The sequence below is a fragment of the Halichoerus grypus genome, chromosome 3 (genome assembly GCF_964656455.1).
Source record: "Halichoerus grypus chromosome 3, mHalGry1.hap1.1, whole genome shotgun sequence".
NCBI lineage: Eukaryota > Metazoa > Chordata > Mammalia > Carnivora > Phocidae > Halichoerus > Halichoerus grypus.
The window spans coordinates 168260084-168284653 of record NC_135714.1 but is presented as its reverse complement, the minus strand read 5'-3'; the positions used below and the strand labels follow the sequence as shown (position 1 = coordinate 168284653).

General features: G+C 38.5%; 1 protein-coding gene across 4 annotated transcripts in view; it reads left to right on the top strand.

The window, feature by feature from the left end:
* Positions 1-24570, top strand: part of PSD3 (pleckstrin and Sec7 domain containing 3) — a 586658-nt gene that overhangs the window by 127081 nt on the left and 435007 nt on the right. For all 4 annotated transcript variants that reach the window (XM_078069537.1, XM_078069538.1, XM_078069540.1 and 1 more), the window contains exon 2: positions 16935-17043. In XM_078069537.1, the coding sequence (XP_077925663.1) occupies positions 16935-17043 (109 nt within the window). The remainder of the gene's footprint in view (positions 1-16934; positions 17044-24570) is intronic.

Genomic DNA, 24570 nt, shown 5'->3' with positions numbered 1-24570 from the left:
ATGTGTAATTAAAAACTAATTAATTAATTGATACAAAAGGGTAGGAACTATAAAGAGAAAGTCTTTCTCTAACCTCAAAAACCCAGGTCTCCTGGCAATCTGTTACTAGAGATTGTGTGTGTGTGTGTGTGTGTGTGTGTGTGTATGTATATGTACACGCACATACCCACACATCCCTCCCATAAATGGTTGCATATTCTACACAGTTTTCTACTTTACTGTTTTTACTTAATATTCTTTAGAGATAGCTTTAGAGTAGCACATAAAGTCTTCCTTATTCTTTTCTTAAATCTCTATTGTATTTCATTATATTCTAGAATAGGTCATTAGACCCTTATTGATAGACATGTAAATTATTTCTTGTGTTTTGCTGAAACAAATATCATTTTACTGCCCTCTTTGGCATGTTGGTTTTTGTAGACCAAATTCCTACAAGTGGAGTTGCTAAAGGGGTGTGTGCATCTCAGATTTTGACAGAAATAGCCAAATTTTCTTCCAAATGGGTTACATCTCTTTACACTCCAACGGTGTATGAGCATGCCATGGCAAATGTCTGGAGGATCCTGACCTAAGACTTATTTACTGCGGCACAGGTCACTGGGTTTCTTGGTCATGCTAGTTGCACCCACACTTCACCCCACCTATAAGTGCATTCATTATTAACTTGGTGATCTCCTAAGCTTTGGCAAGCAGTGATTTCCTGCTTAAGAGCCTCTTGAGAGCCTTGGAAATGGCTGTGTTCTAATGTATTACTGTTCTAACGTATACCTGATCTCAGCCTACCTAACTTATTCCTGTCTCTTCTCTACGTCCCTCCTTTTCCAGGTCCTAGTAGAATAGTGGAAATAAATTCAGGAAATGCTGGCTTCTGTCTTAGTCGGCTTTCTAGTGCTCATGCTGAATGGAGTGGATAGGGATTGATGGGATGACATGGAATTAGTTCTCTGAGAATTGGACTCTGTCTGGGCTGTTCTTACCTTTGATTTTGTTGCCCCGAGTTAGATTAATTTCTCGAGTTGTGTGCAGTCACCCTTCTTTCCTGAGGGATTATTTATTCTGAAGCCTAGGTGTGTGGAGGTGATTGATATGTACTCCTAGAATTGGCCATCATCTCTTACTGAATTATGCGTCCTTGTAGTGGTAGTCATGGGGGGATGTGTGGCAGGGGAGACTTAACACTTGGTTACTCCTGTCCCTAATAAACTGTTGGGAGTCTTACCAACTTAGAAAATAACAAGATTTCCCCCAGTTCATATACAAGAGCCCTCAAGTGTTCTCCTGATTAACATATATATATTTAATTGCATGGTCTTCTGAACATGTATACTTTGATCACTCTGAAAGTCTATTTTCTGTTGTCCCAATATGTGTTTGTTGGATTATTATGTTCTAGATAAGGGAAGTGTTAAACTAATAATACCACCATCTCTTTATATTTTCAACTGATTTGCTCTTGTAAAAAAGATGATTTGTTCTCAGCTCCCCCAAGCAAAATTAGGGATCTGTAATCACTCACATCAGTAGTTTTTATTTGTAAATTTATGTGAGCTACCAGTCTCAGTTAACCAGATTTTACTGTATGTCTAAGTGAAATGTATAAGCAATCTCTGACTTTCTTATGTGAATCCCAAAAGTTATTTATCATTATTTGGAACTCTGCTTTTATTTTTCCACAGAAACAAGTCAGTTTCTAGGTTTCCAGCAAGCCCAATCAAGCATTCTTTTTTTTTTTTTTTAAAGATTTTATTTATTTATTCATTAGAGACAGAGAGAGAGAAGCAGAGGGAGAAGCAGGCTCCCAAGGAGCAGGGAGCCCGATGCGGGACTCGATCCCAGGACCCTGAGATCATGACCTGAGCCGAAGGCAGACGCTTAACCATCTGAGCCACCCAGGCGCCCCCCAATCAAGCATTCTTAAAATTAACTCTCAATACTTAGTAAAGCAGTATTATTTGAGCACAACCTAAAAAATACAGTTTATCACATGATTTTTATATTCCAATTATAGATGTAAAAATAGAACGAGCCTCTAATCCTCTGAAGCTCGGGTGATCAGAGACTGTGGGATATGTGGGTGGGTAGGTTGGGGGTAGGGTATGTGTAAATGTCTTTAAAACCAAAAAAGTGATTCACCTCTCAGTGAATCATTTATTCTCCAGTGTTCTATATTTAAGAACAAAGGTAATTTGCATTCACTCCTTTTTCTTTAGCTCATGCATTGTCTGTTGAAAATCCAGTGTTTGTGAAAAGAACTTGCCTTTTGGAGCAACAGGCATCACTCCATCCTGTACTCCTTGCATTGCTTGGGTCCAAAACAACTTCATGGCTAATAGCGTTGCTCTCACTCACTGCACTAATTTAAAGCCATTGATAATAGCAACTGACATCTTTAACACCAGTTGTAAAATACCCACAATAAACCAGAAATCCTGAGAGTACATTTTCCCAGGTATTTTGTGGTTGTAATTTTTGCTGTAGGGATGGTGGAGATAGCCTAAGAGGAACAGGCTTTGTTCCCTTCTCTCAGCTGTCCTGCTGTTTCTTAGTACTTCTTGAGGGCTCAGTTGTATACTCCATGGAGCTCTAACAGCTCTCACACTTCAGCATGCCAAAGAATCAGCTGGAGGAGTTCGGTAAAAATTTAGGTTCTCCAGCTCCACTTCCAAGAATCTGATCCAGTGTGCCTGAGTAGTTCATCAATCTGCAGTTTATCTGTTGCCCCCCAGGTACTCTCTTACAGATGTTCCCTGGGCCAGCAGAAATAGTGCTCTAGAATGTGTCGCACTTCCTAATGTTATCTTTCTCAGGTATGAGTGAGAGCAAGACAATTCCTAGATCACCTGCTTCTGTGGTTGAGGCTGATGAACTCTGTCAGGGACCAGTGTACAATTTGATGTCCCTGAAGAGGTAATTGACCAAATGGGACATAAAAGTCCTGAAATAATTATTTACTTTTATCATGTTTATATAAGCAGTTTGTTTCTGAGAAGTTTACTCATTTTGGATTACAAATGTGTGTCTTTGCAAAATCTAAACATGTAAAATTGGAACTTTTTAGTATTGAAGGTAGTGTGAGTATCCTGACAATGCTTAAGTTTAAAGAACGGAGATCTGAGATCAAAATCCAGATCACTTTGTCAGTTCATATAGTGTTATTTATTTATTTATTTATTTATTTATTTAAGATTTTATTTATTTGACAGAGAGAGCATACAAACATGGGGAGCAACAGAGGGAGAGGGAGAAGGAGGCTCCCCACTGAGCAGGGAGCCCGATGCAGGGCTCGATCCCAGGACCCTGGAATCATGACCTGAGCTGAAGGCAGATGCTTAACCGGCTGAGCCACCCAGGCGCCCCTCGTGTAGTGTCTTTTACCTATTAACTGCCCATCATGCCTTTCCTGAAGCTAAGATGCTGAGAAGTTATCAGTGGAAAATTGGGCAATTAATGTATCTTGCTTTGTCAGGACATTTTAAAAAAATGACTTTACTGGTGATTAACAGGGGTATTAAGCACCCACATAAATATTTCACTTTGTTTCATTTTAAATTAAAATTAAAAATTTGGTGAAAATTAAGACCATTGATAAGTAGTGTTATTTGTCTGAGAATTGACTTAGAATTTTTTGTTAAATTTCTGTTTTCAGGACCTAGTGTTCTATTTGGTGTCTTTCTGTACCTTGCCTTGACAGATGTATATTTTATAAATCATGTATCTTAGCTCATGCACATTTCTTCATAATAGGCATCTGTTAGCAGCTAGGGATGTGATGTTTGGTATTGTCTGTTCTGGATTTATGTCCTGCAGGAAGAACCAGATGCAGGGAGAACCAGCTCCAGGGTGGTTGACCTGGTCCTTAATGGTTTTCTTTATGATGCCAATTTCATGATCATTTGGTGTTTTTCAAGAGGAGTTTGGAGACACTTTGCTTTGGACTGCATATTTTCTTGTAGAAATTAATGCAATGATGGTTACTCCTAATATTTCATGGGTTATTTTAGCTTAAATTACAACCTGAATTTTATGACATTTAGAATGTTTGTATTTGCCCAGAAGCACTTTTTTCTCTATACATGTGGGTCTGGTAAATGACTTGGACTTCAAAAGTAGGAAAGAATGTTGGTTTAATTTATTTGATCTCTCACGTGCCTTCTTGAGAAGAAATTTGTGGCTGCTTTTCTTACCTTAATCAAGAACCATCTTTAGCATGTCTTATTTGTAAGATCCAGTCTTGGGTATTACATATTTCAGTAAAATACATACCACCACCCAAGAGGTCACTTTAAGTTAAGGGAAATAAAGATGTAGCAAACTAAGGTGAGAAGACACTTACTTCTCGTGGTTTCCACCTTGGTCACATTTGGCATCTATTTTTCCTTCCTGTCAAAGTGCCAGATGACATGTTTTTTAAACATTAGAGTGGTTGTAATTTTTTTCAGAATTTAGCGGAACCTTTGAAGTAAATAAAGACACAGTCATATTTTGCAAAGCTTAGATTTAGGTGAGTAGGCAGATAGTTTTCATTTATGTAATTTTTTTGTGATGTTTCTGCCAAGGCTTCCAGAGTTTTTTGAGGTTGTTGAGTTTATAAGGACTCAGCAAAAACATTTTGGAACACTTACTGTGAGCCTGTAGTCTGTCTGCTTTGTGTGATACTGGTTTTGATTGTTCTCAGTACCTAGTCTTCCTGCCTTTTTTTTTGAGTACATAGAGCGTTTATGAATGCTATTATTCGAAGTCTGGTTGATTTCCTTGGAGGGATGTTGATTTTGCTGGGCTGACTTCTAAAGTTCTATGTGGCTTTGCAGTCTTCCCTCAATTTGCTGAAATCCTGCAGCGCTCTCCCCATGTGGAAAGCTCCAGCCTTCTGAGTAAGGACCTGAAGCAAGTAGGGAGATGTGTTCAAAGGCTTAAAAAAAGTGTGTTTTTCTCTTTAAAATCTGGATCTTTACATTGTCTGCTTCATTTATGAGTTTTAAACCTGAAGCACACAGGTGCAGAGCCTGAGGAAGGTGGAGGTGGTAGGTAGTAGGTAGGTAAGGAAACAGGAAAGGCAAAATGAAATCTTGTCACTGGGCCTGTACATTTGCTGCCAAAGGTCTCACCCCCTTGTCATTACTAACTATGAAATAGTGGGAAAGGCAGAGGATATATTCTGAACTGATAATATTTGGTTGCTAGTTTTCTTTTAATTCTTTCTTTGAAGCTCTCCAGCACTTTAGTTAGTTGGTGCTTTAGTGAAGGAGCTGTGAGGAAAACTTGATCCCTATGTCTTGCATTTGTTTTACAGAGGTTTTGTTACAAATAAGTGTTTATCATCCTAGTTTCCTAGCTCCTAACTTTCTACGTTGCCCTCCCCCCAAAATAAAGGTTCTATCACTATTTGTAGTAAGTCATAATGTGTTGTGAATGCAGAGTCTTGCCCGGTGTGGGCACAGTTCCAAGAAGGGAGATGTAATCTTCCCATTTGGTCAGAAGGCAACTAAAATGGGTCCAAGATGCAGATTATCAAGGGAAGAGTCCTTTGAGTTGGCCCAAAAGTCTGCTTATCCTTCCCTTTGACTTTACGTGAGATGAATGGCAGCAGGGTGACTCTGTGTGCTCTGGAGCCCCTGCTACCCCTTCCCCCATTAGGCTGGCTTCCCTGACACCATGCCTGGAGGAGCAGTAGAACCCTCACTTGCCCTGCCCCGGGGGAATGTGCTTTCAGGAAATGGGCTGAGTGAGTAGACAGCAGCTGGTGGGAAAATGAAAATGGACCTCCAGGGGCTTTTAAAAAAGCCTTGAATTCAGCTCTTGTCTTTGTGCTCACACAGTAAAAAAACAGGCTTGGCAGCAGGGCTAGATAGTGACTAGGTGAGGAGCTGAGGTCTCCTTTTTGCCACTGTCTTCCCTTTGGTCTTGTAGCCCAATTCCTGCTTTGCTCTTTGGTTTTGAAGCTGTTTTTTACCTTTAGAAGTCCCTTTCTGTTACCCTGTTTCCTGGCTGTTTTGGCCTCTCTCAACTCTTGAGAGGCCCTTTGTCCCAATTTTACTTGGTGCTGTTACTGGTTTTGGAATATCTATCCAGTTAGCCTGTCAAGGTAGTAGGAGCTGGTTGTAGGGGAATTCTAAATCCCCCCCCCCCATAAATTGGGCCACCCTCTTCTCAAACACCAGTGTTTTTTCTGCTTGTTTATATGCCGGCATGTGTCAAATATCTTTTTAAAGGGAAAAATGCTGCGCATGGTAAGATTTGAATATCTCTTTTTATAACCATGTAAATGGAAGAAATGGATGGTTTTGTTTTTGGTTTTTCAGCAAGACAAATTTCTTAGCTATAGTGGAACAGTGGAGTATATTTGGATGAACTGCAATCACGAGGAACACTTAGTGGAATAACAATTCCTTGATAAGTCTTGTGATTATTTCATTAACAACTCATTTGTACTTGAAAGCAGCAGAAGTATACTTACAGAAAAAATATGAGTGTGAACTCTTGGTTTAATTGCATAGATGTACAAGTATAGAATAAAAGTGTGCACTTGTATATATATTTCTCTGTGTGTTTGTATTAGTTTCCTGTGGCTGCTGTAAGAAAGTACTACTGCGTGGTAGCTTACAACAACAGAAATGTATTCTCTTATAGTTCTAGAGGCCAAAAGTCTGAATGAGTCTTAGGGGCTGAAATCAAGGTGCCAGCAAGGCAGTGGTTCCTCTGGAGACTAGGGAGGATCAGTTTCCTTGCTATTTCCAGCCTCTGGAACTGCATTTCTCACATTCCTTACAAGGGGCATTTGGCCCCTTCATCCATCTAATAGCATAGCACTGTTTCATTCTGCTTTCTTCTTTCCACTCTTTCTTCTTTTCTCTATCAAATCTTGGCCCACCTGAGTAATCCAGAATTATCTCCTCCTATCAAGAAACTTAATCACATCTTCAAAGTCTTTGCCATATAAGGTGACATTCACAGCCGGCAGGGCTTAGATTGTGGACGTGCTGGGGGCCCTTATTCAGCCTGCTGCAGTGAGCACATGTGCTTGTGTGTGTCTGTGTCCTCTGAGCTGGTCTATAAGCAGGTACACCCCAGTAGCAATGAGCGTACCCAGTCACCCAAAGTCCAGTTCTTGTATCTAAATACTAAATAATATTCTTCACTAAAAGGGACTAGGTTTTTTTGCCCCCCCCCCTTTTTTTTTTTAAAGAAATGGCTGATTCTAGGGAGAAGCCTGGAACATCCTGTTGTACCAGAAAGTAAAGTGGTACTCATAAAATAATGGAGACAGGTCAAAAAAACCAGAGACTGGATAGAACTTCTACTGGTCAAAACTGGGCAATCCGAACTTTGAAATAAATAATGAACATAGATTACAACCCATTGAATAAAATAGTAAATTCAGCCTTTACTGATAAAAATATATAAATTTATAGGTTAAAAGTTTGATGAGGTATTTACTTAGTTTCTGAGTATTTTTCTACAGCATACTGATTAATTGCAATGAGGAAAAGTTGCAGTTGACAGTGGAGAAGCCTCGCAGATCAAAATGAATATGATTAAGTGGTGGGACAGGTTAAAATTGTGTGCCACTGGAGGATGCAAAGAGCAGAAGAGCATCACTTCCTATGATACATCAGAGATGCATAATCTGAACTTAATCATGAGGAAATGTAAAGATGAACCCAAGGGGAAGAACATTCTACAAAATAATGGGGTGGTAATTTTCATAAAGTGTCACAGTTGTGAAAATTAAGGAATATGATGTAATGTAATAGTGGGGTCTAATAGCCAGTTGGTAGTTCTAAACTTCACTGTATGGGGATGTGGTTAGGCCACGTATTAGTGGACCCCTGGTTTAATTATCTAGGTCTTTCTTGGGCTGGTTACATTCTACAGAGAAAACTCTTCACATCTGCCTGCCTGCAGGGTAAAGTCTAGGGTGCCAGCATTTTACAGGCTGGATGGGAGAAGTCTAAGCATCCTAACACTTAGCAAACAAACCCCATTTCCACTCTGCTGCCTTGTATCATCTGTGCCTGGTGACCCTCAGCCAGAGATGTTCTTCAGAAAATCTCTCCAGTGAATACAGCTCCATTCTTTTGCCTGGGTTGGGGAGGGACACTTGCCCATTGAAGCAGAGGTAGGGATCTGGGGATCTAACTTTTGGATAACCATTCTTTTTTACTAATCCTACTTGTTTTAGCCACTCCTCTCCCTACCTTCCCCCTCCCCCTGGCCTTTGAGTGCTGTGTGGTATGGCTTTGATTGGTTCTGTTCTCTTTTACTTGTCATCCTAAATAACTTTCTTTTGGCTCTTAGCTCTTGCAACCTTCCCTAATGTTGTACTTGTCTAGGCTGCCACAATAAGGTACCTCAAAGTAGGTGGTTTAGACAGCCAGAGACAAAATTATTTTATCACAGATTTGGAGGCCAGAAGTCTGAGATCAAGGTGTCAGCAGGGCTGGTTTCTTCTGAAAGCCTCTCTCCTTGGTGTGCAGATGGCTGGCTTCTCCTTGTGTCTTCATATGGTCTTCCTTCTGTGTGTGTCTGTGTCTTCATCTCTTCTTCTTGTAAGGACACCAGTCATATTGAATTAGAGTCCACCCAATGACCTTATTTTAACTTAATTACTTCTTTAAAGACTATCTCCAAATACAATCACATCTAAGGTGCTGGGGGTTAAGACTTCAACATAATGAATTTTGGAGGACACAGTTCAGCCCGTAACAGCCATCTAACCATCGCCTTTGGCAGCATTAGCACTAAGGCGGGCACTTGCCATGGCATGCACAGTGCCCTGTTTCCACAGCCTCACTTCTGCTGGGCCACGGGAGCAGATGGGACTGAACAGGCTCAAGTGTGAAGTGTGAATGTTGGAACCAAGTGTTTGTTCTTAATGAGTTCTGAAATACTGGTTTTTTGGCCTTTTATTTAGCTTTTAATCGTCATGGCTTAAAGCATTTGATAATACTTAGCTCTGACCGACTAGGAGGCTCTCACCACACTGACATGGAAATGATGAGGAAATGAAAGAGCATACACCACCACCCTCAAACTCTACTCTCCGTCCCTATTCCACCCTTCCCTTCCTCTGGCCCCATCCTTCCCCTCCCAAATCAAATTACTTTTACTTCTAAAATTTGCTTGCTGCTGTCTGCTTTCTCCTCTTGATTTTTTGCAGCTAGACAATTAGAAAAATTATTTTACATCAGTAGTGTTTCTCATGTGTCTAAGATTGGTAATTATAGTCAGTAACATCCTGAGAGTTGGATAATGTAAGTGAAAATTCTTTGCAAATTTGAAAAGCCATGTAAAACTAAGATTGAGATTTTATTTGTCCTGTCCATGTAATGGTGGACTTGCATCTTTAAATGCAAGGCATGTTTTGGTAATCATGTCATTGTAATGTTATCATAGGGAAAGATTTGTGTTTTTCCTCCTTAATGTAATATCTGTGAAGGTGGTTCAGAAGTGTGAAGAATCGGGCGCTTGGGTGGCTCAGATGGTTAAGCGTCTGCCTTCGGCTCAGGTCATGATCTCAGGGTCCTGGGATCGAGTCCCGCATCGGGCTCCCTGCTCCTTGGGAGCCTGCTTCTCCCTCTGCCTCTCTCTCTCTGTCTCTAATGAATAAATAAATAAAATCTTTAAAAAAAAAAAAAAAAAAAAGAAGTGTGAAGAATCTTTGTGCTTCAGAATTTGAAGGGACCTTAGAGATAAATTTGAATAACACTCTTTATCAGGAAGGAAGCTAACGTCCACAGACTAAGCATTAGTGTGAGATTGAGTGATAATTCCAGGTGGGATTGAAGTCTGGATCGTCTGGCAGTTCGTTTGATAATGTTACTTCATATCCCATACTTTTTAATGAGATCTGTGTTTCTAAAATGACTGTGACAAAATCAAAGAATATATTTTATTCAATTAGTAATACAGAAGGAAAAAGTAGTACTGAATTATATGGGTCAAGTTGCTTGTTTCAAATACTGTTTATCAAAGACCTGCAAAAATTTAGAGATGGGTGCTGCTATAACCCTGGGCATGAGAAGAGGATATATATATATATATGTGTATATATGTAACTAAGAATAATTAATGTAGGTAGAATGGATTTTATTTCACTAGGCAAGGTGGAGGAATGTTAATGCTTTGATTCGGGTCTGAATGTTGGGTTTTAGGCTCCCCCATAATTGTCATAGCATGGAGTGCTTTATCAGAGTGGAATCTTTTAGTGTATTTAGGGTAAAACATCCCTTTAAAAAGTGCTTCTCTTCTCTGAAGTCTGAATATGCTTTGAACACTGCTTTACTTTCAAACTTTAGCACAGATGTGCTCTGTGAACCACTGTCAGCATCCCCCTGGGAACTTTTTAGGAATGCAGAGTCTCAGGCATCTCAGGCACCACCCCAGACCTGCTGCATTTTAACAGGATTTCTCATGTGATTCATATATACAAGAAAGGATGAAAAACATTGGCCTAGGGCAGTGGTTCACAGTATTCACTCCCTGGAGCACCAGCATTAACATTACCTGTAACATTGTTAGAAAATGCAAATTCTCAGGCCAAACATCCCAGACCTACTGAAACAGAAACTCTGGGTGAATCCAAAGTACATGTTTTAACAAGCCCTATACATGATGCCAATTCATGCTGAAGTTTAAGAGCCACTCTGAGCAATGTGTTTCCAACAGTTTGTAAGATAATACATTTTACATCATGATCTCTCTCTCTGTCTCTCTCACAAACACACACACACACACATACACGCATGTGCGCATGCACACAAGTAACTTAGGAGTTTCATAAAATAGTACTTATCTTGGGGCGCCTGGGTGCCTCAGTTGGTTAAGCGACTGCCTTCGGCTCAGGTCATGATCCTGGAGTCCCAGGATCGAGTCCGACGTCGGGCTCCCTGCGCAGCAGGGAGTCTGCTTCTCCCTCTGACCCTACCCCCTCTCATGTGCGCATGCTCTCTCTCTCTCTCTCTCTCTCTCATGCTCTCTCAAATAAATAAAATCTTTAAAGAAAAAAACAGTACTTATCTTACTGCATAGTAAGATATCATACTCTGGTATTTTCAGTTTTATTCTCTTAAATATATATATGTATGTATAAACTTACACAGTGCTCTTGAGCAGGGTCTCTTTTTGTTTGTTTGTTTTCTTTTTTTAAATTATTTTATTTTATTTCATCATGATAAGTGTACTCTTTAATCCCCGTCATGTATTTCCCCCACACCACCACCCACCTCCCCTGTGGTAACCATCAGTTTGTTCTCTGTAGTAAAGAAAAGGTCTCTTCTTTTGTGCCATGGCCCCTTTGGCAGTCGGGTTAATGCTCTGGATCTCTTGTCAGAATAATGCTTCTAAGTACATACAGTAATACACATGGAGCTGCAGGAAAACCAGTTACAGTGTTTAACACATATGTTTAACAAAATATTAAACAAGTTTTTGGTAGGGTAGTATGTTTCTTTATTCATAATTTAATTTAGTGGTGGGTCTAGTAACTACTATCATTTCAAAGTAGGGATGAGTATAAATTATATTTTTAAAATATCTGCAGTAACTGTTAGGTGGTGTGAAAATGGTGATTTCTATTGATAACAAAGTTGCAGCTACTGGTAGTAATACTGTGGTTCATTGCATACATTCATATTTGAAAAAAATGCTACATTTCAGCTTAAGGTAAGTGAAAAGAAGATGGAATTTTTTTTCACCGTCTAACTTCAGATTTCCAGAATTCTGTTGATAGACCCCTATGGAACTGAGGTTAAGAACCCTTTCTCAAGAGGAATGTTCCTTTATAGAACAGTTTTCAGGCTTTAAATTGAAACTATGCCAAAAAATTATCTTTCTGCAATTTCTTAAAACTGGTTCTTCATAGACAGCATATTTTCTTGTTTTTTAGCACCATAGTAATGGATTTTGTTTTTAGGACTTTCTTTTCTGTTGTTTTACTGAGACCTTGCAGGGTCACCTGGAAGCCCACATCCACGCTGTTGATAATGTTCCTTCTCTAGTCTCCCCTGTCTCAATGCACGCAGCCAGATGCTCAGGCCAGATTCCTGGGAGTCATTCCCTGGGTCATGGGTTCTGGATTCAGGATTGAATCTGTAATTTATTGGCTTTATAACCTTGGACATGTTACCCACTCATTGCTTCTTTCTCTACGTATGAGACTGGGATGATAGTAGTGCCCGCCTTGTATGATTGTTCTGAGTGTTAAGTGAGATATCCCATGTATTGCATTAGTGTGACCAAGTCCAAGTTTGTCCACTGGCCACATGATAGAGCAGTAAGTCAAGGGCAAGATGTTTGGGCAAGGAAAGCAATTTTATTTAGAAAGCCAGCAAACTGATGGTGGATTAGGAGTATTGTCCCAAAGAACCATCTCCCCAGGCATGAGATTTGAGATTCTTTTATGTTAGGAAGAGGGGGAAGTAGGAGAGGGTTGGAGTCAAAAGGTGACTGATGTCTGTAAACATCTGAAGAAGGTTGTGTAACTTTGTCCTTGGGTCAGTTGATCTTTGCATACAGGAATCTGGTCATGTCATTCTTGAACATAGCAGAGTCATTTTGTACATACTTCCTTATTTCCCTGGGTGAGGTAGATTTTGGATAGAAAACAGTTTTTGCAAATCTTAGCTGTAACATGCCTGTGTGCAGGGGTAAGCAGAAGTTTCTAAGCTGTAAGTCACAGTACCAATGGAAGTAGAAGCAATATGGAGTCAGACATGCTAAGTTTCTCTGCTGCATTAGAGCAATGATTTGCTGGGACTAAGTGGTTAGTAAATGTGATTCATTATAATTATCCCTGATTTCTCCCTGTCTCTCATTGCTTAAACCCAATTTATCGAAAGTTTATGTAGATCCTCCCTACAAAATATATTTAAAATTCATCTACTTCTGCCTATTTTTATTGCCATTTTTCTACTCTAAGCTTCCATACTCTCTAGCTTGGGCTCCTAACTGGTGTCTACTTCCTCTTGACTCATTTCAGTCCATTTTCCTTTAACAATCATATGCTCTTTTAAAAGTTTAAATGGATGACCTTTAAAAAATGTTAGTGATCACTGTGTATTTCAAACCCTTCACTGGCTTCCCATTAAACCTTTCCTTGACTTACACACCTTGTATGTTTGGCCCCTGTCTGGTTTACAGTGTTACTTTCTGCTGTGTTATTTTCCTGGTCAGTCTCTAGTTTCCCATTTACCCACTATTCTGTGGCCACATGGACTTTTCAATCATTTGAAAAGCCTAATCCTTTCATGCTTTAAGGCCATTGTGTATGACCTTCCCTCTGCTTAGATGATGGGGGTTTCTGTCCCTCCCCAGCCTCTCCTCCTTCTCATCTCTGCAAGTATTAGTTCCTCAGAGAGCCTTCCGTAACCACTCTACCTAAATTAGGGCACCGCGTTCCTCTTCTACCAGTCTGAAGCTCCCTAAACACATCAAAACGTTGATATTTCCTCTGTTATGGGGAAAAGGTTGATCAACAGCCTGCGATTATCAAGCATGTAACTCCAAGAGGAGTGTGCACCTTTACCATAAAGATAAATATTACACATTATAAACATTAAGTGATTGTAGAGCTATTTTTAGAAATAAATTGTTATCTCAAAATTGTACAGGCTAGCTCTTTGATATTGGTATTAAAGAACAAAGAGAAGCCTGCCCGTTGAACTGGTCTGCAGTAGGGTGATGGAGTTAATCATAACCCCATCATGGGCCTTCTCACTACTGTCAATCATTTCTGCTCCAAAGAATATAATAGAAATCATAAGATTTCCCTCTTTGAAGTAGTTGCCTGGTTGCTGATAAAACCCTTTGTGTTTTTCTCTCAAAGTGAATGGTCAGGTTTGCTCCTCAGACATGAGAAAAGATGTCTCATAATTAGAGGGTGGAAACCAGTGAGGGCAATGTCTGGATCCTGGTTGATTTTTGAGTTCAAGGTAAAGTGGCAGAAGAATGGCTGTTTGATTGAACTAGGTCAGATTTCTCTGTGTTTTCCAATTTCTGCCTGTTACTTATTTTTTATTTTAATTAATCCTAGGCAAGAGAAGGTAGGCACTCGCCAGGAAGAAGGTCATAGGAATTCCGAATCATGATGTGAACTCCGTTCACAGTTACTTTTGTAGCTTTTCTTTCAAATAGGGGACTTTAAGGAATTCCAAAGAACACTGGGACATATGCTTAAATTTAGGACAATTAGTATAAATGGGATGACTGGCACTTCTACTCTGTGCCCCCTCTTTGGCTGAATGGTGTTCCTGATTATATAAAAAGTATGGTCTCTTTTGGGGAAAGACTACTTTTTGTTGGCATATTTTAGTAGAACCTATGCACAAATATTCTTACTCTGTGCTGTGAGGTAATGATAATCATTTGGAAAATGATACATCTAAAAATAAAATACAGTTTTCTAATTGCAGAAAAGTAACATAAATTTAATTTAAAAAATTCCAGCAACCCCCAGCTAACATCATACTCAATGGTGAAAAGCCAAAAGCTTTTTCTCTAAGACTAGGAACAAGACAAGGATGTCAGCTCTCGCCACTTTTATTCAACATAGTACTAGAAGTCTTAGCTGCAGCATTCAGTCCAGAAAAAAAATAAAAGACATCCAAATTGGTAAGGAAGAAGTAGAACTGTTACTGTTTGCAGATGACATGGTATTATATAGAGAAAACCTAAAGAGTCCACTAAAAAACTATTAGAACTGATAAATGAATTCAGGAAAGTTGCAGGATACAAAATTAATACACACGGTAATAATGAACTAGCAGCAAGAGAAATTAGGAAAATAGTCCCATTTACAATAACATCAAAAAGAATAAAATACTTAGGAATAAATTTAACCAAGGAGGTGAAAGACCTGTACTCTGAAAACTATAAGACATTGATGAAAGAAATTGAAGATGACACAAATAAATGGAAAGATAGACCATACTTATGGACTGTAAGAATTAATGTTGTTAAAATGTCCATACTGACCTAAAACAGTCTACAGATTCAATGCAGTCCCTATCAAAATACCAATAGTACTTTTCACAGAACCAGAACAAGCAATCCTAAAATTTATATGGAACCATAAAGGACCCTGAATGGCAGCAATCTTGAGAAAGAAGCGCAAAGTTGGAGGTGTCACAGCCGCAGATTTCAGAATACACTGCAAAGCTATAGTACTCAAAACAGTATGGTCCTGGCACAAAAATAGACATGTAGATCAATTGCACAGGATAGATAGCCCAGAAAAAAATCCACACTTATATGGTCAACAAATCTATGACAAAGGAGGCAAGAATGTACACTGGGAAAAAGACCATCTCTTTAGTAAATAGTTTTGGGAAAACTGGACAGCAACATGCAAAAGAATGAAACCAGACCACTTTCTTACACCATACACAAAAATAAACTCAAAATGGATAGAAGACGAAAATGTATGACCTGGAACCAAAAAACTCCTGAAAGAAAACATAGGCAGTCAGCTCTTGGACAGTGCCCTTAGCAATATTTTTCTGGATCTGTCTCCTCAGGCAAGGGAAACAAAAGCAAAAACTCAACTATTGGGACAGCAAACTAAAAAACTTCTGCACAGCAAAAGAAACCATCAACAAAACAAAAAGGTAACCTACTGAATGGGAGAAGATATTTGCAAATGATATCTCTGATAAGGGGTTAATATCCAAAATATATGAAGAACTCATAGAACTCAACTCCAAAAAGCCCCAAATAATTGATTAAAAATTGGGCAAAGCACCTGAATAGATGTTCTTCCAAAAGAAGACATACAGATGGCTAAGAGACACATGAAAAGATGTTCAACATCACTCATCATCAGAGAAATGCAAATTATAATCACAATGAGACATCACCTCCCACAGACAGAATGGCTAATGACTATTATAAAAAAGACAAGAAATAACAGTGTTAGTGAGGATGTAGAGAAAAGGGAACCCTCATGCACTGTTGGTGGGAATGTAAATTAGTGCAACGACTATGGAAAACAGTATGGAGGTTCCTCAAAAAATTAAAAATAGAAGTACTGTGTAATCCAGGAATTCTGCTCTGGAAGAAGAAAACAAAAATGTTAATTTGAAAAGATATATGCACCCCTATGTTTATTGCAGTGTTACTTCTAATAGCCAAGATATGGAAGCAAGCCAAGTACCCATCCAAGATGAATGGATTAATAAGATGTGGTATATATGTACAATGGAATAATAGCCATAAAAAGGATGGAAAGTTTGCCATTTACGACAACATGGATGGACCTAGAGTGTATTACGCTAAGTGAAATAAGTCAAAGACAAATGCCATATGATTTCACTTATATGTAGAATCTAAAAAACAAAATCAGTGAACAAACAAACAAATATACCCAGAAATAGAGATAAGTGCAGAGAACATAAATGCGGAGAACAAACTGGTGGTTGCTAGAGGGGTGAGAGGATGGGCTAAATAGGTGAAGGGGATTAAGAGGTCAAACTTCCAGTTATAAAATAAGTCATGGGGATGAAAATTACAGTGTAGGGAATATAGTCAATACTGTTGGAATAACTTTGTATGATGACAGGTGGTAAATACATTTATCATAGTGAGCATTTTGTATGACTGTGTTGTATACCTGAAACTAATATGTTCTATGTCAACTATACTTTAATTTAAAAAAGATACTGTACCACAGTTCTGCCCTCCCATCAAACCGAAGTTTTCATATTTTTCTTATTCCCCTATAGATATATGTTTATTTTTCTATGTAATTGTAATCTTGCAGTGATCATCTTGTATTTTGCTTTTTGCTGTGTTATATTTTTCATGTTTCATTTTTAATGGCTGTGTAGCATTCTGTCAGGTAGATATGTCATTCTAACCATTCTCTTGTGGTTGGTTTGCTTTATGGTGTATTTTTTATGATATGTTTTAAATGATGTCTTTGTTATGTTTTAATTTTGCAGGCAGAGACATTTGTTTGGGTTAACAATGCATCAGCGCATTCCCAGAGTGTTGCCAAGGCCAAATATGAGTTTTTATTTGGCAGATCTGAAGAGAAACCTCCAGATACTAGTAAGTGTTTCCTGACCCTCTTCCTTCAGGTAACAGATGTGAAGTGCTACTGAATTTTCGTATCTCAGAAGCTGAGAATTCTTCAAACCAAGAACTGATTTGAAATTACCCAGAACTGGCTATAAGAATCACGTCCAGTATTTCTTAGAAAGTTTGTTTTGAAGAAAAATTAAAAGTGAGCAGGTTTCAAAGAGGAGGAAGGCAGCAGTGAGGGTGGAGAAGTACTCAGTAGGTGATAAAGGGGATATTAGTGTGTCTTGGGAGTTAGCTAGGAAAGGGATACTGCATGTGCTCAGGAGCCTGGGCTCTGGAGCTAGACTTCCTGCATTTGAATTCTGGTCTTGTAGCTTATGAAGTTTGTGACGTGAGTAGGCTAATCTGTTTGTGCCTCAGTGCTGTCATCTGTAAATGGGATTAGACAGGTTATAAATAAAGCAGTTACACATGTCTCGGAGTTCTCTTAAGGTTTTAAATAAATTGACATATATAAAGATCTTAGAGCCACATGCGGCATGTAATAAGTGCTATAAAAGTGTTTGCTGATGTTATTATTTATTGTAATCATCATCATCATCACCATGTCCCTGACGTTTGAAGTACAGTCCTGACTCTCCTCGATTCTGTCACTGTCTGACGCTGATTTTTGTTATGGGTAGACAAGGAATCTGACCTAATGTAGTTGTTGTTCAGTTGAAAAAAAATCAAATAATAACTGCATTTTGGACTTCTTTGTTAGATAGGAATATGTGATGGACCTCATAATATTTGGGGATAGCAAGAATGTAGTGTATCTGCAGCCATTTAAGAATTTCTTTTGCCCTAATCATGAATACTTATTAGATATTTCATTAGTTGAGGACTCTTAATGAAGTATAAACCAGCTTGATTATTTTTTAAAAATCATTCTGCTTTTATTAGAGTGCCCCAATTTGCTATTTATCACTCAGCATAAATATTTAACTATTCTGGGGTTGAGGTTTGGGGCACTTAAATCATTATTCACTATTTCTCAGACAGGAAGTACTGATTCAACCAAGACTATTTAAAACTCCTTCTCAAACAAACAAAACAAAACAAAACCCAAAAAAACCCCACAAAAAACTCCTTCTTGACATTGTTTTAACTTCGCATGTCACATTGTGATTTTATGCTGATTAAGCTATTTTTTTACTTTGATAAAAAATGATTTTTTCTTTACTATGTAGAAATAATATCAAATGTCTGCATAGTTCTCTGACTTGGTGGGTGAATTTGGTTCTTCCTTACTTAACAGGTTTTGAGTATACCTGTGTACCTGAGGCAAATCAGAATGACATTTTAATGACATTTTAAACCTGTTTTTATTTGCCTTGGTAAAAATGGTTAGTATGATTTGTTTCTAGTGTGATGTTGTTCTGCAGGTGTGAAAGTATGTATACATTCATTGAATAAATACGTTTAAAGAACACTTACTGTGTGTAGTCACCTGTACTGGGGACTGTGAGGATGCAAAGAAGTACAGATACAGTTCTTCCATTAGGAGCTTATTCTGTGGTCAGGGAAAAACAGATCTGTAAGTGACTAGAGGGAGGGAATAATCATTTTCAGCTGTGACTTCATGGAGGAGATAGAAGTTGAACTTTTTCATAAAGAATGACCAGTGTTCTGATTAGTATGGTTTTTGGGGAGGGCATTTCAGATTGGAGGGAATGGTATGAGCAAGGGTGTGGTGGCAGAAAATAAAAATTGTTTGAAGGACAGGAAGGAGACTAGCCTGGTTGGTTAACAAAGTATCTCAGTGAGAGAGAAGTTTAGCAAGATAATCATTTAAAAAGGGGCAAAATCATGTAGGGCCTTCTAAGGCAAGATAAAGAGTTTGCACATTATCCAGGTGTGCAAAAGGAAGTGGAAAATCAAGAAGGATTGATCTGGAAATTGGAATAGAGCAGCAGAAGCTGTTGCTTACCACAGGAGGGTGGTTAAGATGCAAGTTTATATCTTTTTCGTATCTTTTTCTTCTCATATCTTTACAAAAAATTATGGCATATTTTTTTCATTTCAAAAACAGAAGTTTCTTTACGTAGACTAGTCATCTGTCATCAAAACACTGCCCAAATTCAGAATACCGCAGGGTAAGGTAGTAGAGAGAATAGGACAGTGTTTTATTTTAATTTGATTGATAGACATACCTCTTCCCACAAAGGTTTTTTTTCCTTAAAAAAAAAGTGAATTAGGGGCGCCTGGGTAGCTCAGTCAGTTAAGCGTCTGCCTTCGGCTCAGGTCATGATCCCAGAGTCCTGGGATTGAGCCCCGCATCGGGGTCCCTGCTCGGCAGGAAGCCTGCTTCTCCCTCTCCCGCTCCCCCTGCTTGTGCTTTCTCTCTCTGTGTCTCTGTCTGTCAAATAAATAAATAAAATATTTTTTAAAAATGTGAATTAAATAAGTGACTTAAACTAGGTGCTCCAGAAACAGCCTGCTGGAGAAATGGATGCATCCCCAGTAATAGGTGCCATCACCTGAGGGGTGGTACCCTAATAATGACATATTCAGATCAGGTAAAGTCACTTGGTTTGTGATTCCTCAGTTAGGCCCAAGGAAAGTTTCGCTGCTACAGGGAGAGAAGGCTTAGACTTCGCCATTGAGCAGGGACTTAACAGGAGTCGTAGGTGGGAGGTTCTAGGGAAAACAAGTCAAGACTATTTGCACGCTATAGCTTATTGCAGGGATTTTTGAATCAGTGACAAGACTTAGGGTGTTGGATGGGGTACAGGAGAACATGTGAATTGTGGGAAGATGGCTTGGAATTAAGATCTAGATTCTCATTATTTGTTCATCAATATAGTGAAAGGAAAGTGATGACTGTGCTTCTCTGGTTTCTGTGTTCACTCTGCTTTCTGGGAGCTGCAGCTTTCACGAGCTTCTCAAGGGCGAGAGCAGTAGTTGGTGATTGTTGAGAGGCTTTGGGCTACGTGTGACTTCAGTTGTGCTGTGACTTAATGAGGCTGTGGTTCTCGTCTTCCATCCCAGTTGGCTGTTGGAATGTGTATGGAGCTGCATTGAACTTCAGAGAGATAGAAAGAGGTATCATAGGAACCTCACGGGGGCTAACCATAGGCCTGTATTAATTAGTGTTTGGGTGACAATGCCTTTCAGACTTCCACTTACCACACTTTTCCTCTTTAGGTTGCCACACGTAGATGACCAGCATGGCTTTTCTAAACTAGTCAGATAAAGTATACTTTAACAGAAGGGTGGCTTCATTTTGGGAAAGTATGTTTTTTGAAGTGTTTGTAAGGCAGTATCAGATGACCACGGTCAGTTGGTCTTTTATCAAAATCTGGAAGGAGAAATGCTTGAGAAAGTCTTTGAAGAAGAGTAAAACTCTGGTCCTCAACTTACAGGGAGAACAAGTGACTTAGGGAGTATGTGAGGAAGTAAAAGGGCCTGTGGGATGCTAAGAAGGGGAATTGGCTTCTTATATTAACTCTTAGAAGTTGACAAAATCTTACTCCTATGTTCTTTATTGATTTATAAACTAATTTTTAAGGTAAGTAGGTGAAGAAATGCACTTCAGAAATATTAAAGAACTTGCCCAAGGGTGCGTAGTTTAGAGCTTTAGAATGAAGTGGAGGGCAGGGAGGAGGTAAAGGGACTGGGGATTGATATACCGATTTTCCAGAGCTCTGAGGGGGGGAAAGCCACTCAAGTGGAACTGAAACCCAAGGCTGCAGCACAGAGGGGGTAGAGATCCAACTGTATCTTCACATGATTTCTAGAAATTGACACAAAACTGGTGTTGGACTTGTTGACCTTAAAAGAGCCAGTTATTTTACCAGCAAAATCAGTTTATTCAGGAATAGCAGAGGAATTGTAATTTGGGACACGCAAAGTATGGCAAAAGGTAGAAGTCCAAAGATCAAAGGAGAGGAACCTTACTTTATAGAGAAAAAGGAAGTTGGGAGGGGCTGCTTTGAACAGAAGTCCATTGGAAGAAAGTGAGAGTTTAGGGTGGTGACAGTTTCTCATTGGTTGAGTCGTGGTATTATTGGTTGAGCTTATTGCTGGCCAATCAGAAATTCTTCCTTTCTCCTGCTGGAATCGTAAAGTAGGCTTCTTCCTGTTGGGAAAGCACAATACCTCCCTTCCTGTTGGCGTCTACAATTGACCAGTAGTAGGGCATGAGAGCTCCCCTTCTGGCCTCCCCACTCCATTTTAAATGAGGTATCCTTTAGTTTTCAGTTTCACAGACAAGGGAAAACCCACAAATTATTGTCAAAGTAAATGCAAAACCACTGAGGGATCGATCGTTTCACAGCTCAGGACATAAGAGAACTCTCATATTAATAAATAAATCAGTAATCCATAACATTAATCAACTCACAATAAAATGGTATAAATTGCAAAAAGGAAGGAACTTGCATGGAAGGAGGGGAAGTCAACATTCACAACAAATAGGGAATTAAGACCCAAAGAACTAGAGATGGAATATTCTGAAATTGTAAAATTGGTTTGTTTAAAAGAGAAAAAAGGGAAAAGACGACATTATGATGAAAGAGGAAAGTGTGAAATTGGACATACATATTAAGAACCAAATATAACTTAACAGAAAATAAAAAGAATATAGATTAATCATCAGTGTCTCTTAATTTTTCTCTCCTATTTTAAAATATTACCTTCTATTCTTTCTAATAAAAGTTTCACTTTGATAATTCTATTTATAATTTCTTTCCCAATCTCTGATCACTTAGTTTCCATTTTAACCTGTTCTTTTATATATGCATTATTATGTCTAGAGACTCTCTCTAAAGAATTCACTAGAATAAAATTGTTTTTCTAAGATTACCTTCTGTTTCTGTAATTTCGACTTCATCCAGGGTCAGTTCTATTTTATTCAATTTTGGAGCTTCTCTTGGAAGCCACTGTTTTTCCTCAAATGTCTGTTGGAGTTGTTTTTTTTCCCATTCATACACATGAATAAAAGACTGAGTTCCTCGGACGCTTGGGTGGCTCAGTTGTTGAGCATCTGCCTTTGGCTCAGGTCATGATCCCAGGGTCCTGGGATTAAGTCCTGCGTCGGGGTTCCTGCTCAGCGGGGAGCCTGCTTCTCCCTCTCCCACTCCCTCTGCTTGTGTTCCCTCTCTCGCTGTGTCTCTCTCTTGTCAAATAAATAAATAAAATCGTAAAACAAAAGAGACTGTATTCCCAAATAGAGATAGCTAGAACTTTTCTCTGTGTGTGGAGTGCATCCCAAGCAGGCCTCTTCCTTGTAAATAGAGAAGGCCTGAGAAGAATCTTGGTGAGTTGAGATTTGTGGACTGGTACAGGGGTAGGTAGGTGGGCTGCCTTTATACTCTGGCTAAGTGCTTTGATGCCAGCAAGCCTCTAGGTAGGGAGGGTGGTGGGAGAGGGGCCAACATAGGAAGCTGTTTTGTAGGTAATTCTTCAGTTAATCACAGTGACATCTGTTCTGTTTCCCATTCTAGATATGGACACCTGTCAGCTCTGGGCTTTTAGCTTCTCTGTGGCTTTACCATGGGGATATCTGCAACCTTCAGGATTGGGTCTTGGTTGTGATTTCTGCTTTATTTTGTCTGTGATTATAACCCCATCCATCCCTTTCAGTCTGACAAACTCATTAAAATTTCTGGCTTAATAATGTTCCTCTTTTTCTCAGTATCATTAACAAATTTATTTTCTTTTGAAAATTTATTTTCATTTAAATAGGACTTAGAAAAGGAGAGGAGGAAAACTTGTGTCCTTGTCTGTCACAGTAACCCAGAAGCCCAAATAATTCTTTTTTCTCCAGTTTTATTGACATATAATTAACAAATAACTTTGTGTAACTTTAAGGTATACAGTGTGATTACTTGATATATGTATATATTGTGAAGTGATTACCACATTTAATTAGCACATCCATACCTCACATAGTTACTATTTCTTTCTCTTTTCTTCTTTTTTTTTTTTTTTTGTTTGTGATGATTGCATTTAAGATCTACTCTCTAAGCAAATTTCAACTATGCAGTACGGTATTGTTAACTGTGGTCACCATGCTGTACTTTACATCCCCACAACTTACTCATTTTTTTAACTGGAAGTTTATACCCTTTGACCAACATCTCCCCATTTCCCATCCCTTAGCCCCTGGTAACCACCAGTCTACTCTGTTTCTAGGAGTTGACTTTTTTAGATTCTACGTAAACGTGAGATGATGTGTGGTACTTGTCTCTGTCTCACTTAGCATAATGCTGTTAAGGTCCATCCATGTTGTTGCAAATGGCAGATCTCCTTCCTTCCATTATATATACCACATTTTCTTTATCCATTTATTTGTTGATGAACACTTCAGTTCTTTCCATGTTTTGGCTACTGTAAATACTGCAAGTGAGCATGGGGGTGCAGATATCACTTTGAGATAATTTTTTCATTTCCTTTGGATATACCCAGAAGTGGTATTGCTTTTTAATAGCTTTATTGAGATATATCTTATAATACCACATAGTTAACCCATTTAAAATGTAAAATTCAGTGGTTTTAGTATGTTCACAGAGTTGTACATACATCACCCCAGTTAAGTTAGAATATTTTCATCATCCTAAAAAGAAAAGACTGCATGCCCTAGCAGTCACTCTGTATCTCCTCCTCACTTCAGTAGGCAACCAGTAATTTATTTTTTGTCTCTATAGATTTGCTTATTCTAATCACTTCAAATAACTGGAATCATATAATATGTGGTCTTTTGTGATTAGGTTTTTTTTTTACTTATTGTGTTGTTTTCATCCATGCTGTAGCATGTATCACTACTTCATTCCAAAATAAAAAATTGCAGAATAATATTCTATTATATGATAAGACTACATTTTATTTATCTCTTCATCATTTGATGGATATTTGGGTTGCTTCCACTTTTTGGCTATTATGAATAATGGTTTTGTGAACATTTACGTATAGGTTTTTGTGTGGGTGTATGTTTTCATTTCTTTTGGGTCTGTACCTAGAAGTAGAATTGCTAGATCATATGGTGATTCTATGTTAAACCTTTTGAGGAACTTCTAAAATTTTTTCCATAGCGGTTGTACTATTTTATATTCCCATCAACTGTGTACGAGGGTTCTCATTTCTCCACATTCTAGTCAACACTTATAATTATCTTTTTTATTATATCCATTCTAGTGGATGTGAAGTAGAATCTCATTGTGGTTTTGTTTTGCATTTCCTCAATGACTAATGATGTTGATCATCTTTTCATATGCTTATTGGCTTATTTATTTCTTCTTTGGGGAAATGTCTATTCAGATTCTTTGCCCAGTTTTTAATTGGTTTGTCTTTTTATGATTGAGTTTTAAGAGTTCTTTGTATATTCTGTATATAGGTACATTATTCGAAAATATTTTCTCACATTTTGTGGATTGTCTTTACTTTCTTGATAGTATCATTTGCAGCACAAAATTTTGAAATTTGGTCAAGTCCAATTTATCTGTTCTTTTGTTGCTTGTGCTTTTAGTATCATATCTAAGAAGCTTGTGCCTAATCTAAGGTCAAGAAGAT